The sequence below is a fragment of the Calcarisporiella thermophila genome (genome assembly GCF_041956535.1).
Source record: "Calcarisporiella thermophila strain CBS 279.70 unplaced genomic scaffold VTP21scaffold_7, whole genome shotgun sequence".
Taxonomy (NCBI): domain Eukaryota; kingdom Fungi; phylum Calcarisporiellomycota; class Calcarisporiellomycetes; order Calcarisporiellales; family Calcarisporiellaceae; genus Calcarisporiella; species Calcarisporiella thermophila.
Genome location: NW_027192197.1, coordinates 463,075 through 486,159, shown reverse-complemented (window position 1 = coordinate 486,159; position 23,085 = coordinate 463,075). Strand labels below are relative to the sequence as shown.

At 41.2% G+C, this 23,085-nt stretch overlaps 10 protein-coding genes across 10 annotated transcripts; 4 read left to right on the top strand and 6 right to left on the bottom strand.

Moving 5' to 3' along the window:
* Nucleotides 1–6: 6 nt before the first annotated feature.
* VTP21DRAFT_10482 (uncharacterized protein) lies at nucleotides 7–4,253 on the bottom strand (the record flags this gene model as incomplete). The annotated part of the gene is made up of 13 exons (XM_069389823.1): nucleotides 7–393; nucleotides 450–518; nucleotides 584–705; nucleotides 767–836; nucleotides 891–1,019; nucleotides 1,082–1,351; nucleotides 1,417–2,879; nucleotides 2,945–3,237; nucleotides 3,315–3,403; nucleotides 3,461–3,617; nucleotides 3,674–3,708; nucleotides 3,766–4,013; nucleotides 4,085–4,253. 13 exons carry the CDS (start codon nucleotides 4,251–4,253, stop codon nucleotides 7–9), a joined length of 3,501 nt encoding a protein of 1,166 aa, XP_069253105.1.
* A 570-nt stretch (nucleotides 4,254–4,823) lies between these two features.
* VTP21DRAFT_10481 (uncharacterized protein) lies at nucleotides 4,824–8,546 on the bottom strand (the record flags this gene model as incomplete). Its single annotated transcript, XM_069389822.1, has 9 exons — nucleotides 4,824–5,075; nucleotides 5,161–6,113; nucleotides 6,185–6,413; nucleotides 6,487–6,690; nucleotides 6,757–6,878; nucleotides 6,945–7,121; nucleotides 7,184–7,469; nucleotides 7,534–7,620; nucleotides 7,686–8,546. 9 exons carry the CDS (start codon nucleotides 8,544–8,546, stop codon nucleotides 4,824–4,826), a joined length of 3,171 nt encoding a protein of 1,056 aa, XP_069253104.1.
* A 281-nt stretch (nucleotides 8,547–8,827) lies between these two features.
* On the top strand, nucleotides 8,828–9,320 carry VTP21DRAFT_10480 (uncharacterized protein; the record flags this gene model as incomplete). Its single annotated transcript, XM_069389821.1, has 2 exons — nucleotides 8,828–8,841; nucleotides 8,978–9,320. 2 exons carry the CDS (start codon nucleotides 8,828–8,830, stop codon nucleotides 9,318–9,320), a joined length of 357 nt encoding a protein of 118 aa, XP_069253103.1.
* A 255-nt stretch (nucleotides 9,321–9,575) lies between these two features.
* VTP21DRAFT_10479 (uncharacterized protein) lies at nucleotides 9,576–11,257 on the bottom strand (the record flags this gene model as incomplete). Its single annotated transcript, XM_069389819.1, has 8 exons — nucleotides 9,576–9,902; nucleotides 9,962–10,148; nucleotides 10,217–10,285; nucleotides 10,356–10,454; nucleotides 10,522–10,613; nucleotides 10,682–10,776; nucleotides 10,871–11,054; nucleotides 11,120–11,257. 8 exons carry the CDS (start codon nucleotides 11,255–11,257, stop codon nucleotides 9,576–9,578), a joined length of 1,191 nt encoding a protein of 396 aa, XP_069253102.1.
* A 228-nt stretch (nucleotides 11,258–11,485) lies between these two features.
* On the top strand, nucleotides 11,486–12,372 carry VTP21DRAFT_10478 (uncharacterized protein; the record flags this gene model as incomplete). Its single annotated transcript, XM_069389818.1, has 4 exons — nucleotides 11,486–11,518; nucleotides 11,632–11,831; nucleotides 11,904–12,289; nucleotides 12,356–12,372. The coding sequence occupies 4 exons, from the start codon at nucleotides 11,486–11,488 to the stop codon at nucleotides 12,370–12,372; spliced, it is 636 nt and encodes a 211-aa protein (XP_069253101.1).
* Nucleotides 12,373–12,586: 214 nt separating this feature from the next.
* Nucleotides 12,587–16,408, bottom strand: VTP21DRAFT_10477 (uncharacterized protein; the record flags this gene model as incomplete). Its single annotated transcript, XM_069389817.1, has 4 exons — nucleotides 12,587–14,268; nucleotides 14,340–15,241; nucleotides 15,304–15,562; nucleotides 15,631–16,408. The coding sequence occupies 4 exons, from the start codon at nucleotides 16,406–16,408 to the stop codon at nucleotides 12,587–12,589; spliced, it is 3,621 nt and encodes a 1,206-aa protein (XP_069253100.1).
* A 310-nt stretch (nucleotides 16,409–16,718) lies between these two features.
* VTP21DRAFT_10476 (uncharacterized protein) lies at nucleotides 16,719–17,711 on the top strand (the record flags this gene model as incomplete). The annotated part of the gene is made up of 9 exons (XM_069389816.1): nucleotides 16,719–16,738; nucleotides 16,803–16,859; nucleotides 16,967–17,035; nucleotides 17,099–17,121; nucleotides 17,186–17,273; nucleotides 17,334–17,389; nucleotides 17,453–17,484; nucleotides 17,547–17,604; nucleotides 17,665–17,711. The coding sequence occupies 9 exons, from the start codon at nucleotides 16,719–16,721 to the stop codon at nucleotides 17,709–17,711; spliced, it is 450 nt and encodes a 149-aa protein (XP_069253099.1).
* Nucleotides 17,712–18,261: 550 nt separating this feature from the next.
* VTP21DRAFT_10475 (uncharacterized protein) lies at nucleotides 18,262–20,186 on the top strand (the record flags this gene model as incomplete). The annotated part of the gene is made up of 5 exons (XM_069389815.1): nucleotides 18,262–18,448; nucleotides 18,522–18,739; nucleotides 18,800–18,950; nucleotides 19,622–19,876; nucleotides 19,939–20,186. 5 exons carry the CDS (start codon nucleotides 18,262–18,264, stop codon nucleotides 20,184–20,186), a joined length of 1,059 nt encoding a protein of 352 aa, XP_069253098.1.
* Nucleotides 20,187–20,316: 130 nt separating this feature from the next.
* Nucleotides 20,317–21,565, bottom strand: VTP21DRAFT_10474 (uncharacterized protein; the record flags this gene model as incomplete). The annotated part of the gene is made up of 4 exons (XM_069389814.1): nucleotides 20,317–20,621; nucleotides 20,682–20,801; nucleotides 20,862–21,292; nucleotides 21,363–21,565. The coding sequence occupies 4 exons, from the start codon at nucleotides 21,563–21,565 to the stop codon at nucleotides 20,317–20,319; spliced, it is 1,059 nt and encodes a 352-aa protein (XP_069253097.1).
* Nucleotides 21,566–21,849: 284 nt separating this feature from the next.
* On the bottom strand, nucleotides 21,850–22,673 carry VTP21DRAFT_10473 (uncharacterized protein; the record flags this gene model as incomplete). The annotated part of the gene is made up of 4 exons (XM_069389813.1): nucleotides 21,850–21,943; nucleotides 22,008–22,210; nucleotides 22,280–22,461; nucleotides 22,535–22,673. 4 exons carry the CDS (start codon nucleotides 22,671–22,673, stop codon nucleotides 21,850–21,852), a joined length of 618 nt encoding a protein of 205 aa, XP_069253096.1.
* Between the last annotated feature and the right edge of the window lie 412 nt (nucleotides 22,674–23,085).

Genomic DNA, 23,085 nt, shown 5'->3' with positions numbered 1-23,085 from the left:
CTCTATTTATCCTCCTGAGGATCCATTCAAATCTGACCATATATTTTCCATCACTTTAAGTATTTCTTTTTCAAGCTTCAATTGTTTTCTTGCATAAAAATCAATTGCTCCCATAAGCGTTTTCTCATGATGTCCTTGCAAGTGTGCCAACTCGTCCGCCAGTGTTTGACGCCTGTAATTAATTACCTGAGCCTTATGGGTAATGCGTACCTCATCCTCATACACTTGCTGTTCTGCCTCGCCAACTTTCCCACGTGCCCAAGTAGTATTTGCAGCGAGTGGGTTTCGTCCAAACCAAAATTCTCTGCGACGTACTTGTGCTTTGTGGCGTTCCATTTCCCGTTGTGCTTCGATGTACTCTGATAAGAGATCCCGAGGAACTCGAAGAGCAACCTGTATCCAATTTCAGATAAATGCGCAGAAACAGACATATAGCTATATGCACTTACAGAGCTACCATCCAATATTCGCATAAAATCATCTAGTTCATTTTTCAGCATTTCAATGCTCTCTTCAGGCTAGTCGTTGCGTCAGAACATATTTGTTATTACAAGTACAAGTACAATAAAGCATGTATATATACCCGTTTCTTCAGCGCAAGAGCCATCCGTTTAAGTGTAGAGGTATAGTTCTTTTTAGCTGGGAATTCAAACATGGACTGTTTGTCCAGGGCTCGTGCTAAAACAGTTAAATGAGCAGACCTCTCTAAATGCAAAAAAAATATCAAACATTTCTCATAATAGAACCAACGTATTGTGAAAATTACCGCTAGAGCATCGTTCCATTTTCCAGCAGCTGTTTCTCGCTTTCTTCACTGCGTCTTTCAAAAGCAATACCTAAAGTTGAAAGAATAAGTAACAGTAAAAAAGTAAACAAATATATGCACATACTGTTTGATTAACATGTTCAAAATAGCGCTCTTCATTCTCTACTTGTTCAATCTCGGGCGAATAATTATCAAATACATCGTCTAACAAGGCATCCAGCTTATTTCTTGAACGTTGTATTATCATTTCACTCTATTCGTCAATAAAACGTTGAGTAGAGAGAAAAGATTTCTATTAACTTTGATTCAAATTACCTGCAAGTCTCCCACCAGTATGAATTCCCATACTAACTCATGGTCCATAAGCTGTGGATGCTCCAATAGGTAATTAAGAAATTTGTCCAGACGTCGCACATTGGCATGCAATATTGACCTCGAGGGTCGCGCGGATAATTGCCAAGGCTCTAGCATATTATCAAGAGTAGGGATACAGGCTTCCGGTCGTTCATACAAAATCTGCTGTCGCAAGAAGCGAAAATTTTCAAGAGTCCGCGGAATAGTTGTCACCGAAGTAAGATCACCAGGCTATTTTAATCACATTGTATGAGTACATGCGTGACAACATCAACAAATAAAATCAATAAACTTACAATTCCGCTCTTGATTATATATTGAATTGTCAGAGGATTTGTCCTATCAACCTCTGCTCGCACCACGGCACATATTCTGTTGGCAGGCACGTGCAGTTGCTCTCTCGCGAAGAGCGAAAAATTGTCCACGAGCGTTCTTATTTCTACGTTGTCTGTCAATTCTGATGGTAAAAGCCCCTCGTCCCATGTGGGATCTGTTGGCGATGCTCCATGTTCCAAGAGAATATTCACGATCTCAAGCGATCCAACCTGACATGCCATATGGAAGGGATTCAGCCCATGGATTGTTCGTAAATGCAAGAGACGACTTGGAAGATGCTCGAGTAATAGTTTGACAAGTGTAGTATAACTATTAGTACATGCCAAGTGCAATGCTGTTTGGCTCTGATAATCGCATGCTTCCTTATCCACCTGGTCTTCATTAAGGAAAAACTGCACCACTTCAAAGTTACCAGCACTGACCCATGATAAAAGTGGTGTTTTTCCTTCAAGGTCGCGAAGGTTCACATCTGCTCCACGCAAAACCAATTTCTGCAGTAGATTTGTGTTTTGAATGACATGCAATAAGGTGCGCCCTTCGTTATCCTGTTGGTTCAGGGCTATTAGAGGGGCTCTTTCCAATAGAGATATAAACAGTTCATCACGTTTCTGTTTAGCTGCAAGCATCAAGGCAGTATATCCTAAGGTATTGTTACGCAATGTTTGATCTGCACCCGCCTCGAGTAACCTTTTAGCAACTTCCAACGATGCATTCGCACGAACGCAATATGACAGTGCAGTATCTCCACTCGCATCAGGCATGTTCAAGTAATCTGAATCTGCGCCTTTAAGGAGCATTTCTACTAAATCAAGTTGATTTAGAGATACGGCGATTATTAACGGCGTGCGATTTTTATAATTTGTAGTTTTCGGTGAAAAATTCATTTCATTAATTAAGTAGTGTGCAAGCTCAATGTGCCCGTGTTGCACCGCCATCAGAAGTGCATTGTTTCCCATATGATCACGAGTATATATAACCGGTGGAAGCTGCATTCCGGCGTGAGTAGGTGTCATATTTACAGAAAACGCAGGTAAAAGCGGGTCAAATCTTTCTTCAGAACCTCGACGGCCTTCAAAATTAAGATAATTAAACGCATGAGCCATTTCGGATTGCGATAACACAGTGGGTTGACAGAAAGGTTTAATCTCAGCAATATTCCCCTTTCGAATTGCTTCCCAGCAGAGCTCATTTTGTCGTGATAACGCAGCTAGCCATTCATGGTTTTCTTGAATATATGAAACCACTCCCTCTAGGGTGCTGATTGAATACCCATATAGCGAACTAGTAACATCTTGCTCGAAAATAAAATTTTTAATGTAGTCAACGTTGGCTAAAAGATTTGTTACACCACTGCGAATAACTGTTAATAGTAGGAGCGGAACTAGGGAGTCACCACTTAATAATATGCTCTTATCAGAGCCAACTAGCAGGAATTATACATAAAATTAATAAGTACAAACATTCAGGACAATATGATAACAGGCTTACTCTGACTCTTTTCACTAATCGAATCTGATAAAATTTCTCCGTTAGTCAGGGCTTTTATTGTACGCATGATACAGTCAAGTTTCTCCATTGGCTGACGAATTGCACCAAGTTTATGTAGTTCATCCACTGCTGCTAAGAGACGCTTAGAATGACCCGAAGCGGCAGGCATACCAACTTGAGAAATATCTAGGGCTTGCATCTGCTGAATCATTTCAGAGAGCTTGGCATCATGTGGTCGCCAAAGATGAGCGATTTTAAAAAATACAATATCATATGTTTGCTCCATTATGAAACTAAAAGAAGAATTTTATATAAAAAACAAAAGAGAAGGATTAATTTGGGCCAAATAAATTTATAAAATGATACTCACTTTTCAAAAAGTTGGTAAAACGCATCCACGGAAAGGAAGCACTCTTCCAGCATACTGGTTAGCAATGTTTTATCGATTTCGTCGAGGATCTATATGTAACGGTCCTTAACTAATTTTGAATGATAAAATGAGAAGTAAACGCTTACGTGATATGATGCTTTTAACAAGCTCTTCATCTGCTCTCGAATCTTCCGAACATCATCGAGCATGATACTGCTATCATTAAATGCCATGATCATTTGCTCTAATTTGAAGGAGACCTCCTGCGAGATTTCAGGATACATATCCAATATGCGACGAAAACTATTAAACAGTTAAATATTAAAATAGATATATATAAGATCATAGATCATGAATACCTGGTGATTTCCTCTAAATTGTCAGTGCGTGTAGGCTGTATTTCACTGGTAAGACTATTTAACAAAAGCCACAAAGAATTTGTTCATTTTACCTCGATTATCCCAGTTAAAGGCTTCTCGATATAGTATACTATAAAGGACTGATCTAGAACACTGTCGTAGATAATATCATCTCCAATAAATCGAGATAATACTGGTTTTCGAAATCCTTTATTTGTGAGTACAGATCCACTTCGAATTATAACGGTTTTGTTGTTAAGTGTCGTGTATTCTTCTCGGTGGGTGGGTGGAGCCGCATTTTTCGGTTGAAATACGCGTGTCATTTTTATAATATGGCTTGCTGAGTATATGTATGGATAAGTAAATGAGTAACTATATTCACAATAGAGCATACGAGTGCGAATAAATTACCAATGAATTCCTCATCTACCACGATGCTTATATCCTCTTGTGACCCGACAGGAGGCCAACGGGGAGCAAGTAAAATACATGGCTGCTGCGTGAGATAATTAAAGTATTCCTCGAGTCGAGCAGGGCGTGTATTGAATAGAACAGAGAGAAGTAGATTAGCATACGGCATATTCTCTTCTCTGAAAACATTTGATTTCTATCTATCCACTTTTCGGTTAGAGGATCATTGACTTGAGCTTGCTGTGGCTTATCAATTTTCCGTCTTAATTAGCCTCTAACCGAAACTGTAATTCTAAGGATGGCGCTTTGAGTACACCATCAAAGAAATAGTGTTAAATATTGAAAATATTGAACTCCTATTAAAACGATAAAAACTACCAGTAACTTTTATGAATGATTCATATTTTAAATTGAGAGGATGTATCATCACAGCATTTCTAAATGAATTGACAAAGAGTAGGCAGGCCGATTGAAAAACCTTATTAAATACCAGATCTCCTCCCGAGCACGCACATTGAAAAACTAAAATTTTCTTAAAAGCGTCAAAAAGCTTCAATATTTATACTATTAATATTCTTTATTGAATTCCTCTCTCTACCAGAAAAATTTAGATAAAATAAAAAAAAAGGTACTGAATAGAAGATAAAATAATGATAAAAATGAGTCCCCGCACATAAAGAAGAGAAATATCTCCCAAGATTAAGGAAATCCAACAAAAAATTACACCCATTTTTCTACTCTAGAATGATCCAGAGTTTACCTTATCGCGTAAAGATCCCAGCCATTGTTGGTAGCTTGCAATTGAATCCGCACGATCTTCAATCAAGTGTGATAAAAACCACATACGGAGAGCGGCATCACCGTCTTCCTTAACAACATACACAGTCGGATAATAAGTGCGACCACGCCAGCGTTTGCCTTCACCTCGTGCCTCGGCGATAAGACGATGCACGGCGCGAGATAGAGGGTTATCAAGAGTGGGAAGTGTCGTCTACAGTTGGTTAAATTTAATTAAAAATAATGGTTATAAGTAAAAAGAGCAATCATAACGAATTATTATATATAAATATTCTAACCTTTCCAGAACGTATCCCTTCATATCCGCTCTCAAACAGGTCTGCACAGAGGCGAGGGTGAGCTTCCCTCCCGACCCACAAAAATATGTGATGCCCATTTTCCAGTAGATAGCACCCATGGCGCTCCATTCTCTCAGCAGTCAGATTTAGTCGTTGCGGCAAAGGAGCATTTTTCTCGTCTTCGGGCGAGTTGGGAAGCGGCATAGTGTGAATTGCATAGAAACGTGGCAGCAAATAGTCGGCCAAAAGCTGAGCAGGCAATATCCTTAGCAAATCCTGTGCATGTGCCCGTAGATCACTTGGGATTTGGGTACTCTGTCGCAATCCAACATGTTTGAGAAGACCCAATATGAGCAATGGCAGCAGTTTCAAATTATCTGTAATTTGTAATTGAGGCACAGCTCCAGATGCCGCTGACATCATGGTAGTCTTATAACTTCCAAGGATATCTACGCATTTATTCGTGAGAGCATCACGTGCATCATCCAACTTCGAAGTTGTAGCGCGTTCGACAGCCTTATTAGCGAGAAGCGCTGCGATAGCAACTTGATCTGCGGATGCATACAATTCCGTCAGCTGACTCGTGACAGGAAGTGCTAGGGTCAGCACTCGAATACGGCGTTCTCCAAAGCATGTTGTATGTAGCACTGCGGTCTGGAAATAGATTGTGCTAACTGTGAGATTTTCTTCTAGTTGCATCTCTACGCAATATGACTGGTCACGAGGAACATTTGGAAGGGCCATAAGATCTGTGCTACGCACAAAGAAGTTTCCGTGGAATGTGGAAAGATGCACACCACGTGAAGCACGAACACGCATCACAGCCTCAAGTGCGATATGGCTTGAAAGGTTATCTGCAAACTCGTTCGTGAACTTAAGCGCGTCTTCAGTCTTCGAGGCGTTGAAAGCAGGATAGAAGAAGAGTTGACCACCAGTGTATCGAGGTGCACATCCTGGAAAATTCAATTGAATTGAAGTTAGCAATAGTAAATCAGCCACAAATAGGTTGATGAATTGATATTACCTAGGGTTGCAATATCTGAATACTGCGAGCTCAAAACAAATATATCAACAGACACCTGAGATCGCGAACAGTCAATTGCAAACGATTTGTAAAACGATGATGCTGGTTGTAATAGGGATGATTCCTTTGGAGTTCCCAAGAGTTTTACGTCCTCTCGAGGTTTGAGAGCACCTGCGCCCATATTTGGTAATGTGGATTGTAGTACGATAATTTTGCCTCCAATAGGTGACTACAGGAAAGTACACAATCAAGTTAGTAATTTGAATAGAAAAATTGTGGTAATGAGAAATAAAAACACATACAATGAGTTTGTAAGCTGCTTGCATTGCGGGGCCGAGTGCATTGTTGATATTGTGCGTGTCTTTGAACATCTCGCCAAGGCGACCCAACAAGCTTTCCACAACAGCACGTGATTCGGTAAGATTGACAAGGAGGTCGTTTGGTTGAGGTAAGAATACGTCCTCAAGATCAGAAACTACAAGCATTTGAGGTTCACCCGTGATTGACTATCAAAACATACATGGTGAATATAAGGTAAAGTATAAGTAGAAATGCATATGTGAATTGCTTACGTTTAAGTTGAAAAAGTGCAAAGAACTGTCCACTGTGATGAACCCTATCTTTGTACGGTTATCTACATTCGGTATACGGTCGAGAGTATTGAGAATTGCTCGAGCTGCAGTTGCCACCATCCCTGATAGTAAAATATAACTTAGCACCTTAATCCACTAGAATAACAGTTTGGGTGGAAATATTTTACCAGATTGAATAGCACTAAAGGACACGTCAATCACGAAAATATACACGGGGGGCTGAGGAGGGCGCACCATATACTCAGTGGGTGCAACAAACTCAACCACTCCATGGTTTAGTTCTGCACGTTGCCAGCGATCGACCGGCTGCTGGGTCTGATGGTCGTAGTCGAAGGCAGCCGGAACTGAATAATTATAAGCGAATGAATTACAAGAAAACACAATACAATTGAATATCTAAAGTTACCATCATTTAAAAGATAGCACAAATTGCACTTCCATCGCTGTCCTCCCTCAATAAAGGTAACAAATGGATTGATATATGCACGGCAACGGCGGCATCGTGCAATCACAGTATCAGTTACAACTGGCACTTGTACTTCATCCTCCTTGGTCGTTTTGTAAGGCGCTAATATTAATCCCAATGGAAGTTTTGATTTGTTGAGTAATGCTTGCGTCGCTGGGAACGCGTTCAGTGTGCATCGTGCATAAACAGGGTCGGGGTTAGCATAGGGCGATGGGGTAACAGTAGCCTACAGAATTTAAAAATAGAAAAGTTCAGATATAGTAGCTAGTATATATTAGATATATACTAACATTAGGAGGAAGTCTAATTTGCGGAGGAGGCAATTCAAGATCACTCATGCTCGGAGGGTTACCCATTAGTGGTACATGCTGTAACGCCTACAATAAAGAAAATAGATATGAAAATCGTCTGTCTAAATAACTAGTGAAAGCTCGAAAAATACCATCTGTGCGCCAAGATTCATGCCTTGAAACTGGCTTGCAACATTGTCAGGGGTCGCTGCCTGTCCTTGATATGCATAAGCGGCCATCCCACCAGCAAATGCTGGGACCTTATTTGCTGCAGAAGGATCATAGTACATAGGATTTTGTTGTTGAGCTCCTGTGCTCGGTATGGTCGGAGGTGGTGCTGGGGCAACGGGGGCTCCTCCCGCCGGAGTAAAGAACTGCCCACCACCTGTGTAACCCCCCGTTTGAGATCCATTGTAAGCACTTGTGATCTGCTCGGGGTAAGCGCGTCTTCTGCTTGAAGAATGAGGAGTACCAACACTTCCAGTAGGAGAAAGCGGTGGTGAATGTACCGTCGCGGGTGGAGAAGAAGCTGTTTGGATGGGAGATGGATGTTGCGCAGGTGGGAAACCAGATGGCGGAACCTGTTGTTGCTGCGGCATACGTACGGGCTGCTGAGTGCCCGTGGTAGCAGGCATCATCGGAGGACGCACAAACTGCTGTGATCCAGCCGTACCGGGTGGAGGAGTTGGTTGGGCTCGAGGGACGAAGCCTTGTTGTTGAGGAGGCATTGGTCGAGAAGGCATTTGCCACTGAGCAGCATTAGCAGATGGGGGCATTCCGGGACGAAACTGCGCTTGAGGAGAAGGGGATCGTGCAGGCATCATAGGCGGGCGAGGACCACCTGGTACAGCTCCTTGAGGTCCTGGTCGCCATTGTTGCGATGCTGGACCAGGAGGAGGTGTCCCCTGAGGGCGCGGAGGAGCAAAATTAGGAGACCCTGGCGGAAAACCATGCGGAGCCTGGGCAGAAGGAAAGCCTTGTGATGGCGGAGGGCCTGGCGGACGGTATGCCATGTGTTGGCTTTCAGTTTCTTTTTATTCGTGATGTTAGAGATGAATAATGATGCGAATTAAGACGCGAAGACGGGTTCAGTATGAAATAAAGAATACGTCATCACGGCTTAGTCTCGATTCTTGGGAAGAGTTTCTTTGGGGAGAGAAAAAGAAAATCAACTGAGTTCTGACGAGCATCCATCGCTACGAAAATCATTTTCATCCATCCGTACCGTAGGCATATATCTGGCAATCTCTCCTGATCTCTCAAAGTCCTGCATCCTGTAAAATTCTAAAGCATCATGAAGCTCGTAAGGTAAGTCTTGCCTGTGTGGTTTTCTACACTTCAACAAATGAGAATTTTGGATGATCGCGTCCATCATTTACATAATCATCTAATAAATCGTAGATGATCTATTATAAATTAACTCTAATAACTTATTTCTTCCTAGATTTCTTATGAAATTAAACAATGAGACGGTGACCATCGAGCTTAAAAATGGTACTGTTGTACACGGCACCGTTACTGGCGTCGACATGGCAATGAACACACATCTTAAAACTGTTAAGATGACTATGCGAAACCGAGAACCCATTCAGCTCGATGCACTTAGTATTCGTGGAAACAATATTCGGTATTACATCTTGCCCGATAGCTTGCCTCTCGACACGTTGCTTGTAGATGATTCAGTGAAGAAGAGCAAAAAATCAACTACTGAAACGGATGGAGCAGCCAGGGGAAGAGGAAGAGGGAGGGGAAGGGGAAGAGGCTCGAGGGGACGTGGCGGTCGCTAAAAATTTCATGATGCTAATTCTTAATTTGATTTTACGAGAACACGGGAAAACTACTTTTATTTCTACCGTTAGTGCTATGTTTGCGAATATTTCTTTGTCTTTCTTACCTTTATTGCCTTGTAAATATGCCTGAACAAAGAATATATGTTCTCGTAAAGATTTCAACGATGGGAAAATATTTTTATAATATTTTATTTATGTATCGATCAAAGAAATATAATGATATGAATGAGAAAGAGCTACAAAAAATTACACTCAGCGTCTCTCCGGCTCCCAGCTCAACTCGAAGAATACATATGGATGGTAGTTTTTGTCTATTAGACTAGAGAACTCGTCTGCTCCAACGTCCTCTTCCTTCTTGCTTGTTTGCCCATGAACTCCGCCAAGATGCCCGTATAGATCATTTAATTTATCGCGCAACTTGCGTTCAGATTTGGGTCGAGGTTTAAGAACGACGCACAAGAAATCTGGAGGTAGTCCATAGCGCAGCACCGATTCGACAAAGATACGCAAGGCCTTTAGATGCATCCAAATAGAGAATATCTCGCCGAAGTTAGTACGAGCGAGTCGCAAAATGTTTTCCTAGAATTTAAAGTGGAATTAAATAAAGTATTTTGATCAATTTGCAAACATCTACACACCGAGAGCTCGCGTTCATTTGCTGCCACCTCTTCAAGGTCCTTTTTCTGGCCAGCCAATGCCTGTTCATCATATGTGAAATCGCGAACAACAAACTTCTGCTCTCGGCATTTATTCGAAAATTCGTCCGCTACACGTCTAAAAAGCGTTACATTAAAGAGCCCATACTCTTCATCCTCAGCGATTTTCCTATTGAATGCACAGAGCTCAATATACTACAAAAGAGAAATTTCATTTCTACAGCTTCGTATATTTACTGCGAGGAGCGAGGTACCACCATTTGGGTCATCGTTTCGTATCTATTCATCCAGTCTTTATAAAGGCTCCTAAAGGTAAAATAAACGTAAATTCTCATACACTGTTTGAAAGTGAAATACCCAGAGTCATTTTACTTACTTAGGGACGGCGACTAAAAGTGTAACTAAATACTCTGAATCAAGTACAAAATGCTCTCTCTTTACAATGCCCGCCAGATTCCTTACAGCGAGATTGCCACTATCAAGTGAAATAAAGTCAATCTGTAATGCATCAAAAGCGATATAAAATAGCAAAGTGTGGTTACGTCTCTTTCCGCTGTAGAGCTTGAAGGTTGCCCCTGACTTGGTTATAGTTATTCATCTTATTTTTCATCAGGGTATCAATTGAATTAGCTTCCTATTAAAGGCCGTAAAGAACCTAAATCAACAATCCTAATTATATCTTTACCAAAGAGAATATACAACCTGACTCAGTAGCTCAACAATCTCAGATAACGATTTGTCTGTACGGTACTTCATAGCATTCCACTGAAATGTCTTCAAGTACTGGTCGACAGTCTCTAAATTGAGCATCATACATTTGAATTATTATAACAGATATAATTAGAGAATTTTCGTCTCATATTATCCTATTCAATCATGGGATATACTTACTTTCATTCACTGACAAAAAATTTTCTACCGACCGATTTTGTTGCGAAGTTCCTCCCCCCGACATCCTGCCACTTCCCAGCAGATTTCGCAAGATGTCCACCAGCTTTAAGACAATCTGCTCAAAGGTTGAATCGTATTTTACAAGATCATCAGAAAGCAGCACTAGCTGGTCAAGCGTACCAATCTACCGGCAAAAGAGCCGTTAATACTAGAACCAATTAAACGGACAGAATAAGGGTGGAGATGAACCTTGAATTCTGGAATATCAAATTGCGCAATCTCAGCTAAATCGTTCTGAGAACTCGAGGATAAATTCGCACGTAGATTTTGAAACGTGGCAGAACGACTAGGATTAGAGGGAACCGAGATGAACCAATAATTAGTCATGGATGTAAAATAACTGTCGACTTTTTTTAAGCAAATGACTTTAGCGACAAAGTAGAGAACTCGCGCTCGCGTCTCAATTTTTCTCAAGCCGCAGTATCCTCGAGAAAATTATGTGGCTTGAGCAGAATGCGTCAGCTTTGAGGACGCGCAATTTATATATATATAAAACCTTGCCTTTTGCCACTCTCATTGCGCGAGTATCGTAACCACACTACTAATAAACAGAACATGAGCTTGAAACCCGGAGAAGTTAACTTGGGAGTAAGAATTATTTTTGAATTTATTTATTTTCCTTAGAATAGAACGACAGAAACGTGTTTTTGCAATGCTATATTATTTTCGAGATTTCTTTGATTAACATCAATTTTGTCTAGACGACCATTATGGCTGTCCAATTCGATGGCGGTGTTATTATTGGAGCTGATTCACGCACTACTACCGGATCTTATATCGCCAATCGCGTAACAGACAAACTTACAGCCGTCCATGATCGTATTTATTGCTGTCGATCTGGATCAGCAGCTGATACTCAAGCTATTGCAGATATTGTGCACTATTACTTACAAATGTTTGCGTAAGTTTTAACGACACCAGCTTCTATTATTATACTTCCCTCCTTCTAAAGCATTAACTTTGATTTTTGCAGAGTTCAAGAGGGGGCTCCACCAACTGTTCAAACTGCCTCGGCACTTTTCCAAGAGCTCTGCTATAAAAATAAAGACATGCTTATGGCCGGAATAATCGTTGCTGGCTGGGATAAAAAACACGGTGGCTCGGTCTACTCCATTCCTTTAGGAGGCTCCCTCCACAAGCAACCTTTTGCTATTGGAGGAAGTGGCTCATCATATATTTACGGTTATTGCGATAAAGCCTATCGAGATGGAATGACAAAGGAGGAATGCATAGAGTTTGTAAAGAACGCAGTGAGTCTTGCAATGTCACGAGATGGAAGCTCGGGAGGCGTAATCCGAATGGCCGTGATTGACGAGGCAGGAGTAGAAAGACTTTTTGTTTCTGGTGACAAGTTGCCAGGTAAGGTGGAGTATATCCAATGAAGTGGATATTTACTAATACTTCGTTCCTTTTTTTTTTTCTTAGTTCATTGGGAGGGCTAAATCTATGTTATGGACTTAACAAAAGATTATTTTATTTGATTTCAGAGAGATCATATTCTTCCTTGTTTCCTCATAAGAACTAAAATATATAATAAAATTTCCCTTGAAAGTTCGAGATAGTTCAATAGAGAATTGTGGATTGAAAAAAAAAAAAAAAGAAAATGAAAAAAACAATGAAAAATCAAAAATCCTGGGTCAATAGTAGGAAACAAAATTATTCCTCCAACTGCTCCCAGTCATCCGGTACCATATCTCCTGAGCTGATACCATCATCTCTATTCTGAGATAATTCTGTGGGAACATACTGATCATTTTTTGCTTCTACAGGTATTATCGAGTCGCTCCCACTATCTGAGACGGAGACGTTTACGAGTGTATTAGCTGCTCCATCAGACCAAGCATTTGTAGCCACTTTCTTTTCTTCTGATCCGTTCCATCCCTCACCCTCTACATCTGCCAGCGCATCAAAAACATTTACAGTAGTAGCAGGTTTGGGCATAACCGAGGAGCCGGCAAGCTTCATCATCTCTTTTGCACGGTGAAAAGGATTTTTTCCACCAGGCCAAACCACCTCCCATTTGGAATTTACCCAACAAGCCTCCACGTGTCCCGCAATGGCTTGCTCAATACAGAGGATTTTAACTGCCTGCTTCAACCGCCACACCATAAGTTCGAATTCATCCATGACGCCGCCTACAGTTGATGCATCAAAAACTATAGCTGCGTCATCATCAGCGACCCATCGTATACTGTATTTGACGCCACCTTCTCGTGTAAAGGCAGGAGCAAGCTTGTGAGTAAGCTCATCCTGCGTGATTCCAAAGGCAAGGTCTGCAAGGTAAAGGGCATTTACAGGCGGTTTTCCAGATAAGCTTTTCAGGTCCAATATTTCTCCTCCTGCCGCTTCTGTGGACGCTAGAGTAGACGAGGAAGAGCGCTTACGGGTAGTTGAGAATGCAGCCTGCGAAAGGAGCACACTCGGAATTATGGAATCAGATCGCTTACGAACAACTACACTCCGGTATGGATCTACGTCAACACTTTCGGTTTGCAGTCGATAATGGGCACAAAGCTCGTGGATGAACTTGCGCTGTGGCCCTTTCATGGGAGGCAGATTTAACACTGGCTTTTGGGGCTGATGCAATAAAAAGTCGGCTAGCATATTTTCAATGCGTTTGACCCATTCTAAATTGGAGCGACAGGTCGAAACAAGCAATTCTTCGTACTCCGGTGCACCTAGACCCCAGCCGCCACTCGCCGGGTCCGTCGAGCGTTTGTTTTCATCGATCTCCAATGCCATTGCCAGGCGTTTATTGCGCTCAGCAAGCATACACGAATCATCGCAAGGGAGCGGTTGCGTATTTGCAGGTTTTACACCAGCATAGGCTCCACATTTGACTTCCTTCTTTAGGCGTCCACACTGACAAATCGCCAGCACTTTAGTCTGACACGGAGTTGCTTCAGGGCAAGGAGCAGGGGCATGGCAAGCTTCGGTACATGGATGCCCACACAAAGGTTGGGGTTTCCCACATGTTTGCGCACATATTACATCAACGTCTTCACGCTGACAATCTCCAGCATGGCACACCCTTTGACAGGTGTGCCCACCACAGGGAAGAAGTTTGCCGCACACTCTACCACAGCTCGGCATTCCTTTATGACAATGTATATTCGGAACTTCCGTACGTCCACAGAGACAGCGTCGTTTAACCAAATATACGCAGGGTGGGCAGGGCTCATCGTCACTATGGCAAGAATGTGACAAAAGCCGGGGATGGTTACAAGTGGGAGGGCGCTGGCACGGATAAGGGCAGTTGGGAAGCTTTGTACCACAAGGAATTGGCGGCAACAACCTGGTTCGGCCGCAATGGCATGAAAGTTCGTCAAAGTTCGCATCTAGTTGCATAAACCAACAAGAGATAAGTGAGTTTATACATCATTACCAAATGATGCGATGTAAGACTTACTTAAACATGGAGGACAATGTCCTTTGTGACAAAGCAGTGAACAAGTATGAACTTTGCACTTCAGACGTTTGCCACATATCAATTTACATGTATGGGCGTCCTCCTCCACGACTCCCAGATCAATAGGAATTCCAGCAATAGAATTAACTGAATTTGTGGCGCAGCACTTTTGTCCACATTGATGGCGACCGCAGTTTTTCAGTTTACGACACACTTTATCGCAGAAGGGAGCCTCCCCGCCTTGAGATGTATCAATCTCACAGCACAGTCGCTCAAACTGGGTTGCGCCACAGCGACAGGGGACCTGTACCGTACGTTTACAGGGGGGACATTCTCCGTAGTGGCACTGTTCTGCGCATGGATGACCGCATGTAAGTATTTTATCACATGTTGATCCACATAATGGGATTTCATCAGTACATGCTTCGCGTGGCCGTGGCAATAGTGAGGTGACTGAGGCTTTTCCGCAAGGACAAGTCCTTACGAGCTCTGGGGAAAATGGGCATTCCTTGGGAACAGGACTCTCAATCGGGTGGCATTTTTTCTTGCAGCGATGTTGGCCGCACGCAAATAATTGGCCACATTGCTCTTGACAGGAAAAATGTCCGAATACCTCCTTAACTGAGACAAATACTCTATTATCTGGGTTCTCCATCCCGTTTTCCGAAATAGCATCTGATATAGCAATGAACGAGAGCGAAGGATCTCCTGAACCGCAGAGAGCCTGTCGAGTATGCGATCCACAATAACACGACTGTGTTTCTTGAATTTTACAAGGGGGACAGAGTCCAGGATGGCATTTTTGTGCACAGTAATGCTTTTCACAGCCAAGCATCTCTCCGCATACTTGATCGCAAGATTTACCAGTTGAATAGTCTGTGTCAACGCAGCGAAGATTAAACCTGAAAAATATAAATGAAATTATACAAAGAGCCCATTTTAAATACAAAAAAGAACCCCTTACGTTTCTTTTCCACAGTAGCAAACAACAGGGGGAGCCATCGCCGTGCATGGTGGACATGGTCCTGGGTGACATGGAAGAACACACTCGTGTGGACAGTTACGATTTCGCCCGCAGAGTTGGCCACAGGAATGGGGAGTAATGTAGCGATTAAGCTCTGGATTACGTTGTTTACCACAAAAGCAGAAATAGCCTTTTGGTACTGATGTACGAGCTGTCTGACAACCCGGGCATCGCCAACCTGTCGATGTTCCGGCGGTCTCTATAAGAAAATTAAAGATAATTAATATCGACTTATATATGATCGTCTCAAAGAATTTTAAAAATTACCTTCGAGACTACGCTTCGCCCATTTATTAATACAGTTGACATGGAATACTGCCCAGCAAGTATTGCAACTCCAGGTTTGGTGTCTTGGCCGGATAACATCCCAGCACACCATACATTCGTATTTTGAAGAAGAGAGTTCGTGAGTAAGAGAAGTTTGCAAGTCTTTGATCTCCGCTGGATCTAACTTGGCACCACCCCATCGACGAGCACGAACTCTTGGTGCCTTCTTTTCGACTGGTGCTTGGCTAGTTTCTGTGTCTTGCGTTATTGAAAAACTTGTGTCCTCCTCATTCTTTGAAGTTTGTGGATCGGTTAACGACTCTGATAATTTTACCATTGGCCTGTCACGTTTCCGGCTTATCCTCTGATTCGTCTGTGGTGTCCTCGAATTTGTCTTGGGCAATACTCTACCAGTATGTCCATTTACAGATTCCTCTGTTGGAATATTGTCCCTTGAATCCTGTCCATTGACCTGCATGGATCCGTTTATTTGTCTACCGTTAGATTTCTGACGATTGCGTCGCCGAGATTTCCCTTTGTCACGACCGGTGCTGCTGGTTAGATTAAGACTTTGATCGTCGGCATAATTAGCAGTCCGCGATTGATCTCTTGACTTGAATGTCTTATTCGCACTATGATCATTGCGGCTGTTAAGTTCATCCTTTTGGAGAGGTTCATTAACAGGATATTTTTTTAATTTTTTAGATGCATTATTAGTTGGTATGCCGGCAGCATGTTTACTCTGAAACGATGATTGTGATGTTCCGTCAAGTGACATTTGCGAGGAAAATATGATACCGAGAAACACAAAAATAAATATTTAGATCGAATTGGTGATAAAATTAAGATAATAGAGTGAATTGATTAAACGTAGAAAAGAAGAAGTGTATGAGAAAATTGAAAGATGGAAAGAAGATCAATTGGAAGTATATAAGTAGTAAAAATAAGAGTATTGATACAAGTTGACTTTTGCCTAAATTGGTGTTTTTGTGACTTTCCCTTACAAATATGAACCTTATAGGGACGACGTCAATATTCGTGGTGGAGTAATCTTGACATCGGTTTTATAGAAGTGATTACATATCAGCATGGCTGGTCTAAGAAGTGAGTTGTTTTTCATTTTCAACCATCTATGGTTATGTCTTCCTCGATGATCTATCCAAATTTTTCAGGCATGATTTCACAATTTTAAATAATCCTTTTATATCTTTTTTCAATAATTATTTAGCGTAAGTTATACAATTCATTACTATATTTGTTGATATTCTTGCTATAGAAATTTGTAGACATCTTAGTTTGTTAGTGATGGCTCATTATAATATCTCAATTTCAATAGGATAATTGCCCTTGCTTTTATTCTTGCTTGTGGTTTCCTACTGGTATTCCTCTCTTGTGCTCTCTACAAGTAACCTATGAAACTTGTTGAACATTAGAGCCTATTTTTAATATTATATTACCTGTTTCATAGGAGCTGGTTACCACTCTTAGTGGGTGAGTGCTATCTATATTTCCTCATATAATTATGATAGATTTACTTAACACTTGGAGAGTCTAGTTGCCACTTATCTTCTTGCACCGCTTCCAAACGCAATATGTAAAAGATACGCAAACAACGACGATTTGTCCGATGATAGCTACAGCAGGTAGAGGATTTTCTTGTGAAAGTAGCATTCGGATGTTAATTTTACCTTCGTACAATATAGCGGTGTTCTAGATTTGGGTTACTTCCTAACCGGAATGTTAATACTCTCTGGACTCGGTAAGAAGTTTATAATAATGGCATGCGAATATTCAGGTTTAGGCTAATTTTATTTCCTTCTAGGTCTCCCATTTGTACTATCTCACGCTGAAATAGTTTGTGTTCACTTTGTTTTTTGCGTAGCCTATTAAATGACTAAGATACAATTTATACCTAGCTGAGTGTACCTGCAGTGATAATGAGTGCCTTGGGAGGACTGATTGTGTATTCTACTAGTAAGAAATTGCTGCTGGCATACTATGCATTATTTTTATACTTAGCATAGCTTTCTATAGTTATCGTCTACACACATTACTTCGCACACGAGGGGGATGAGTTTTGACATCACTCTAATATTTATCTGTTGATTTTTCAATTATTTTTGTTTGCATTACTGCGTTATTTGTATTCATATATCCCGTGTATCCGGTATCTTGTGGCCAAGATAGCTTTTGGAAGCCCTCGTCGCTACCTATAAATAAAATTAACGAAACATCCGTGAAAAAAATAAACCAATAGATATATATACTTAACACTTGGATACTGTTTTCAATAAATGAACTACGCTCTTTCGATTCGACAATACATTCTCGCTAATCCCTGGATATGCTTTTGGCCTGTTAAACCGATAATATTACGCTATCAATTACGCACTAGGCTTTAGGTTTTTGATTCATTTCTATCGATCTCCCAAAATCTATGAATACCAGGGATTAAATCGCCCAAAAATTACCTCGAAATTGCAGGGATATAAGTAAATGCGATAATTTGATACCCCGCGGAGGGGTCTTGCCGATAATTTGAGGACTGAGCGTTTCAATCATTAGTTTCCACTATGTTTTCACGTTAATTCTTCAAACCACTTACACTTTTACATATATAATCTGCTTATAATGAACCTCACTCCCACTGCTTTGATAATACTGATAATACTTATTGTGAACGTGACTGCTCATCCAGTTGAGGTGGAAGTGTTCGAAGGAAATATAAGAAAATTAAGTGTACCCAATTATAAACGCTATAGTATTACGTTTAAAGAGCCCAAGCTGTGCGACAATGTCAAGCAATACTCTGGATACTGTATGCATAATAAGCGTGACTTGTCCCATCAGAAGTTGTTGAATTAACAGTTGAAATATGCGGATGATTCTAGTTCACACACCCGATAATAAGCACCTGTTTTTTTGGTTTTTCGAGGCACGAAAAAATCCTGACAAGGCTCCATTGACCCTCTGGCTTAACGGAGGGCCAGGATGTTCCTCTATGATCGGACTCTTTCAAGAGAATGGCCCTTGCACAGCTACGAAAACAAAACAAATCCATCGAAAAGCATCCTGGAACGAGGTCTCAAATATGCTTTATCTCGACCAAGTAAGTGATCCTATGGTTTGTTAGCACTACTGAATAATGGAGCTCCACTTTTCACTACAGCCTGCAGGCGCTGGCTTCAGCTTCGGAAACATGGTCGATGACACTACTGAACTAGCAAGTCAGGATATGTATAAATTTCTTCAAATCTGGCTTTCTAATTTTCGCAAGTATGGAGAATTACCATTCTTTATCTTCGGGGAATCCTATGCTGGTAAGCAATGATTTCCTCTTATATTTCGATATTTGCCCTCAGTTTCTTGAGAAGCATTGGTTGTGAGAAAGAGTGACATTTTCACAATTTTATGCTATTTATTTAGGTAAGTATATTCCCACGCTCTCACGCCATATTGTAGAAAACAATAAGAAAGTTGGCTCGGGGCAACTCGTGATCAATCTGCAAAGTATTGGCATTGGCAATGGATGGACAGAGTAAAAGATATTTCTATTAACGATTTAGAAAGTATAGTCCCTAATATTATGCTATAGCCCCTTAATACAGTTGTAGGTTTCTAGTTTTATCAGCGGTTAGGTAGAGCACTCCTTCTAATAGTCTATATGTTTTTACAGCGGGCACTATGCTGATTTTGGTTGCTACAACAATTGTAAGTTTTTATGGTTATTCAAATCCTTCTTGCAATTAAAATTGTGCAATTTTCAAAAGACAAGCGCCTTTTTGATCAGAAAACATGCGAGAAAATGAATCAGCAATATCACTCAAGATGCAAGCCAGCAGGTAAGACATCACACTCCGTGCTCATCCTATGGATATTTATTAAGTACAGGCAATTTTGTTAGTGCAAGTGTGCTACAATAGCAATAATAACGATAAAGCGTGTTCTTACGCGTATGACCTCTGTTCAAATATCACCCTCTTGCCGCTAGAAGACGCTCACATTAATTACTACAATATCCTCACCAAGGATACTGACAAGATAAATGAGGATTATATTCAATTCCTGCGTAGACCTGAGATCAAGAGTGCATTGGGGATTCCACTGAATATGAACTTTACCGATTGTGATGACGAAGTGAGCTATAGGTTTTTCGAAGCGGGAGACAACGGTTTCCCGTCTCAGCAGCATGTCGCATGGTTGCTTGAACATGATGTACCCGTGCTACTTTATGAAGGTGATCTCGGTAATATGCCACCTCTACATGGAGATTGTAAAGACAAGGTGTTTACATTCGGTTTTTTCTAGATTACATTTGCAATTGGTATGGTAATCTCGCATACGCGAATGCCCTCCCGTGGAGTGGCCGTGATACATTTGCAAACCAGACACTCAAAGAGTGGAACTATATGGGTAGGCCTGCTGGGCGACAAAAGAGGAGCAAAAACTTCGTTTTCACGACGATCTATATGGCTGGTCACGAAGTGCCCTACTATCAACCTGAAGTGTCTTTGTACATGTTTAAAACTTGGTTAGAAGGCAGAAGAGAATTTTAACCATATTTTCTTTCTTGACGATTTACGATAGAGGACAATGTTCCAAAGACAAATTTCTATTTATAATACCTGAACTCTATTTATTTATTTTGTATTTTTAAGGGTGAAGAGCAGAATAGGTTAAAATGAACTAAGTCTCACGCACATTCCTCATTTCTTGATGAAATCGCCGAGCAAAATCTGCAATGCTCTCACCATCAGAGAGTTCCACAATATCGCTTGGATATCGATTGTGCGAGAAGGGTGCCGCTGCACATCTAGCCGCATTCGCCTCCGCGTGCGATGCGATAAAGCGTATTTCAGGGGCAGTAGCATTTGGCAGAGAAATGATGTCTTGCCAGGAAAAGAGTAAACTATCGGTTGAAAGTGAAAAAGGATTAAAATCAATGATGAACAATTTGTCGCGGTTTCGGGTCATGTACACGTCGAGGACGACTAGAAGCGAACGAAAAATATTAAGTCTTATAAAAACTAGCAAGAAATTGTTTGACCTACAGTGTTGACTAGGGAATAAACCTTGGATACTACACTCATAAAAATCGACTATTTTTTGACGCAATTCATCCCTCATTTCTTCAAGAAATGGATAATAGCTCATATCACGTTGAGAGATGGCTTTAAAAATTCAATCATGAGCGCTTCGTACTAGATACTCTCTAGGGCGTTGATGCTTACCAATTAGCTTTCCATCTCTGATAAAACAGCGAAACTCCATACTTGGAGGCAAATCGTACCACTTCCTTAGCACTAGTTCAAATACCGGTGGACGCGACTCCTCGTTGTTGCTTTGATTATGGCATCGCTCAAATGCGTGGGACAAATCATGGGCGATAAAATCCGAAGCTTTCAGCAGCAAGAATACATCGGTTGGCGAGGAGCATTTAAGAGATCCCGTTGAAGAAATCCAGTAAGCATCTCGTGGTGAACTCCAGTTAAGTTTAGGAAACACTGCACCCTCGAATTCTTCTATTGCTTCTCGAATTTGAGATTCGATGGCAGGGAAGGACGGAGGAATGTTTCTTTTGCTCTTTTCGTCGTCAGACTCGTCAGCTATTGATTCGACATTATCAATCTCCTCATCATCGCTCAGGGAAGAGACCATGGTGCTGAAATAGAATGAGACAAGAGTGAATAAACTGCATGAAGATTTTCTAAACTAAAATTTTGAAGACTAACTTGTCTTGTGGGACAAAGACACCATCTGCATTTAGATATTCAACAAAATCCTCAGGGAGAGGAATGATCTTTGATTTAATAGTGATGCGACGGAATTTCCCATACCAGGAAGAAAAGGAACAATTCAGTACATCTTCCCGAGTCAATAAAGGAAAAGTCCCTGAATTAATAGGGGTGGGAGCTGGTGGATCAACTGAGGGCATTGCTTATAAAATCAGCACCTAGAGTAGTGTTCAGAAAAGTGTATGTGACTGCCATTTCGAAGGTTGTTTTATCGTTTGGTTCAGGTATGTCAATTTCATCAAAAGATTTTCCTTATTTTTTGCTCTATTCTTTGAGCTTTCTCCCCTCTTGCCACTGTAGCCCTTGTGAGTCGAAGCAGATTAGAGCTTGCAACACTTGTCACTGTTGCAAGTCGAATTTGAGATTTATTATTCTTTTTAGGCACTTTAAGAATATGCGTTGAATTTTTCAAGGTGTCAGTAGGTTACAGACTTGCACCCCTTATATATTGAGACACGATCTCAGCAAACCGTTGTCCCTGGGCACGAGCTACCTCCAACTCTAGCTTTGTGGGCATTCTTAAAGATAAGACGTGTTAATTGGGGTTGACAGGGTTCTCTCAAAGAATTGCCACTCTCTTACCTGCTTCCATCCGCCTTAGTCATGGTCCCCGCCCCGTAGGGAGATCCTCCTGCAACTTCATCCATAGATAGGAGGCCAGGTGCATCCTTATATCCCAATGGGACATATATCATACCATGATGAGCAAGTGTAGTTAGAAATGTCAGGGCAGTGGTTTCCTGGCCACCATGTTGGGAGCTAGTAGAAAAGAAGGTGCCAGCAAACTACCAAATAGAGTCCAAAAAATTAAATTAACGTGCATACAAAGAGGGGTGGAAAGCTGGGATATCAACCTTGCGGTCTAAACCTCCTGACATCCAAAGTTTTCCTGTGGCATCAATAAACGTTTGCCATTGAGCAGATTTACTGCCGTATCGTGTAGGGATCCCAAAGAGAATCCCATCGGCCTCCGTTAGCTTTTCGGGGGTGATAACGGGGTCGCTGGACTTGGGTGGCGCACTCATTTTTTGCAGAACTGTATAGGATAAGGGTCTTGACTTTAGTACACTTTTCTGACGCTCAAGCTACGGCAATCTGTTCTGACGTACCTTCTTGGGGAAGCGTCTCGGGAACCTGGAACATTTCGACTGCAACTCCTGGAACCGCACTAACACCCTTCATCATAGATTCGGCCAACTGGCGGACGTGGCCATACAATGAGTAATACACAATGAAAATACGTGGCATATTGGCGATGGAGTAGTATTATATGAAAAAGAATTTGAATAGAATTAATCGAGTTCATTTTATCCTTTGCATTTTATCCAACTCGTTAAACTTTAATATCCGAGATACTAGTTCGGAAAATCGAAATGTAAAACTCGCATTCGCCAGGAGATTATATCCGAGGTCATTTTATATGCATAACTCGCGGTTTAGCTTTATGCGCTAACCACACAAAATACTATTAAAGCAATTGATACACTGTGTATCAATTACTTTAATAGTATTTTGGTTAGGTCAATATGGATTGATTTGATATTTATCATCCTTTATTAAACTTAGCATTTGTAAATTTGAGCAGGAGTTTTCAAAATATAATGCAGAAGCCGTGGAGAAAACGATAAATTGAAAGTATTTAAGCACAGGGACTTTCTTT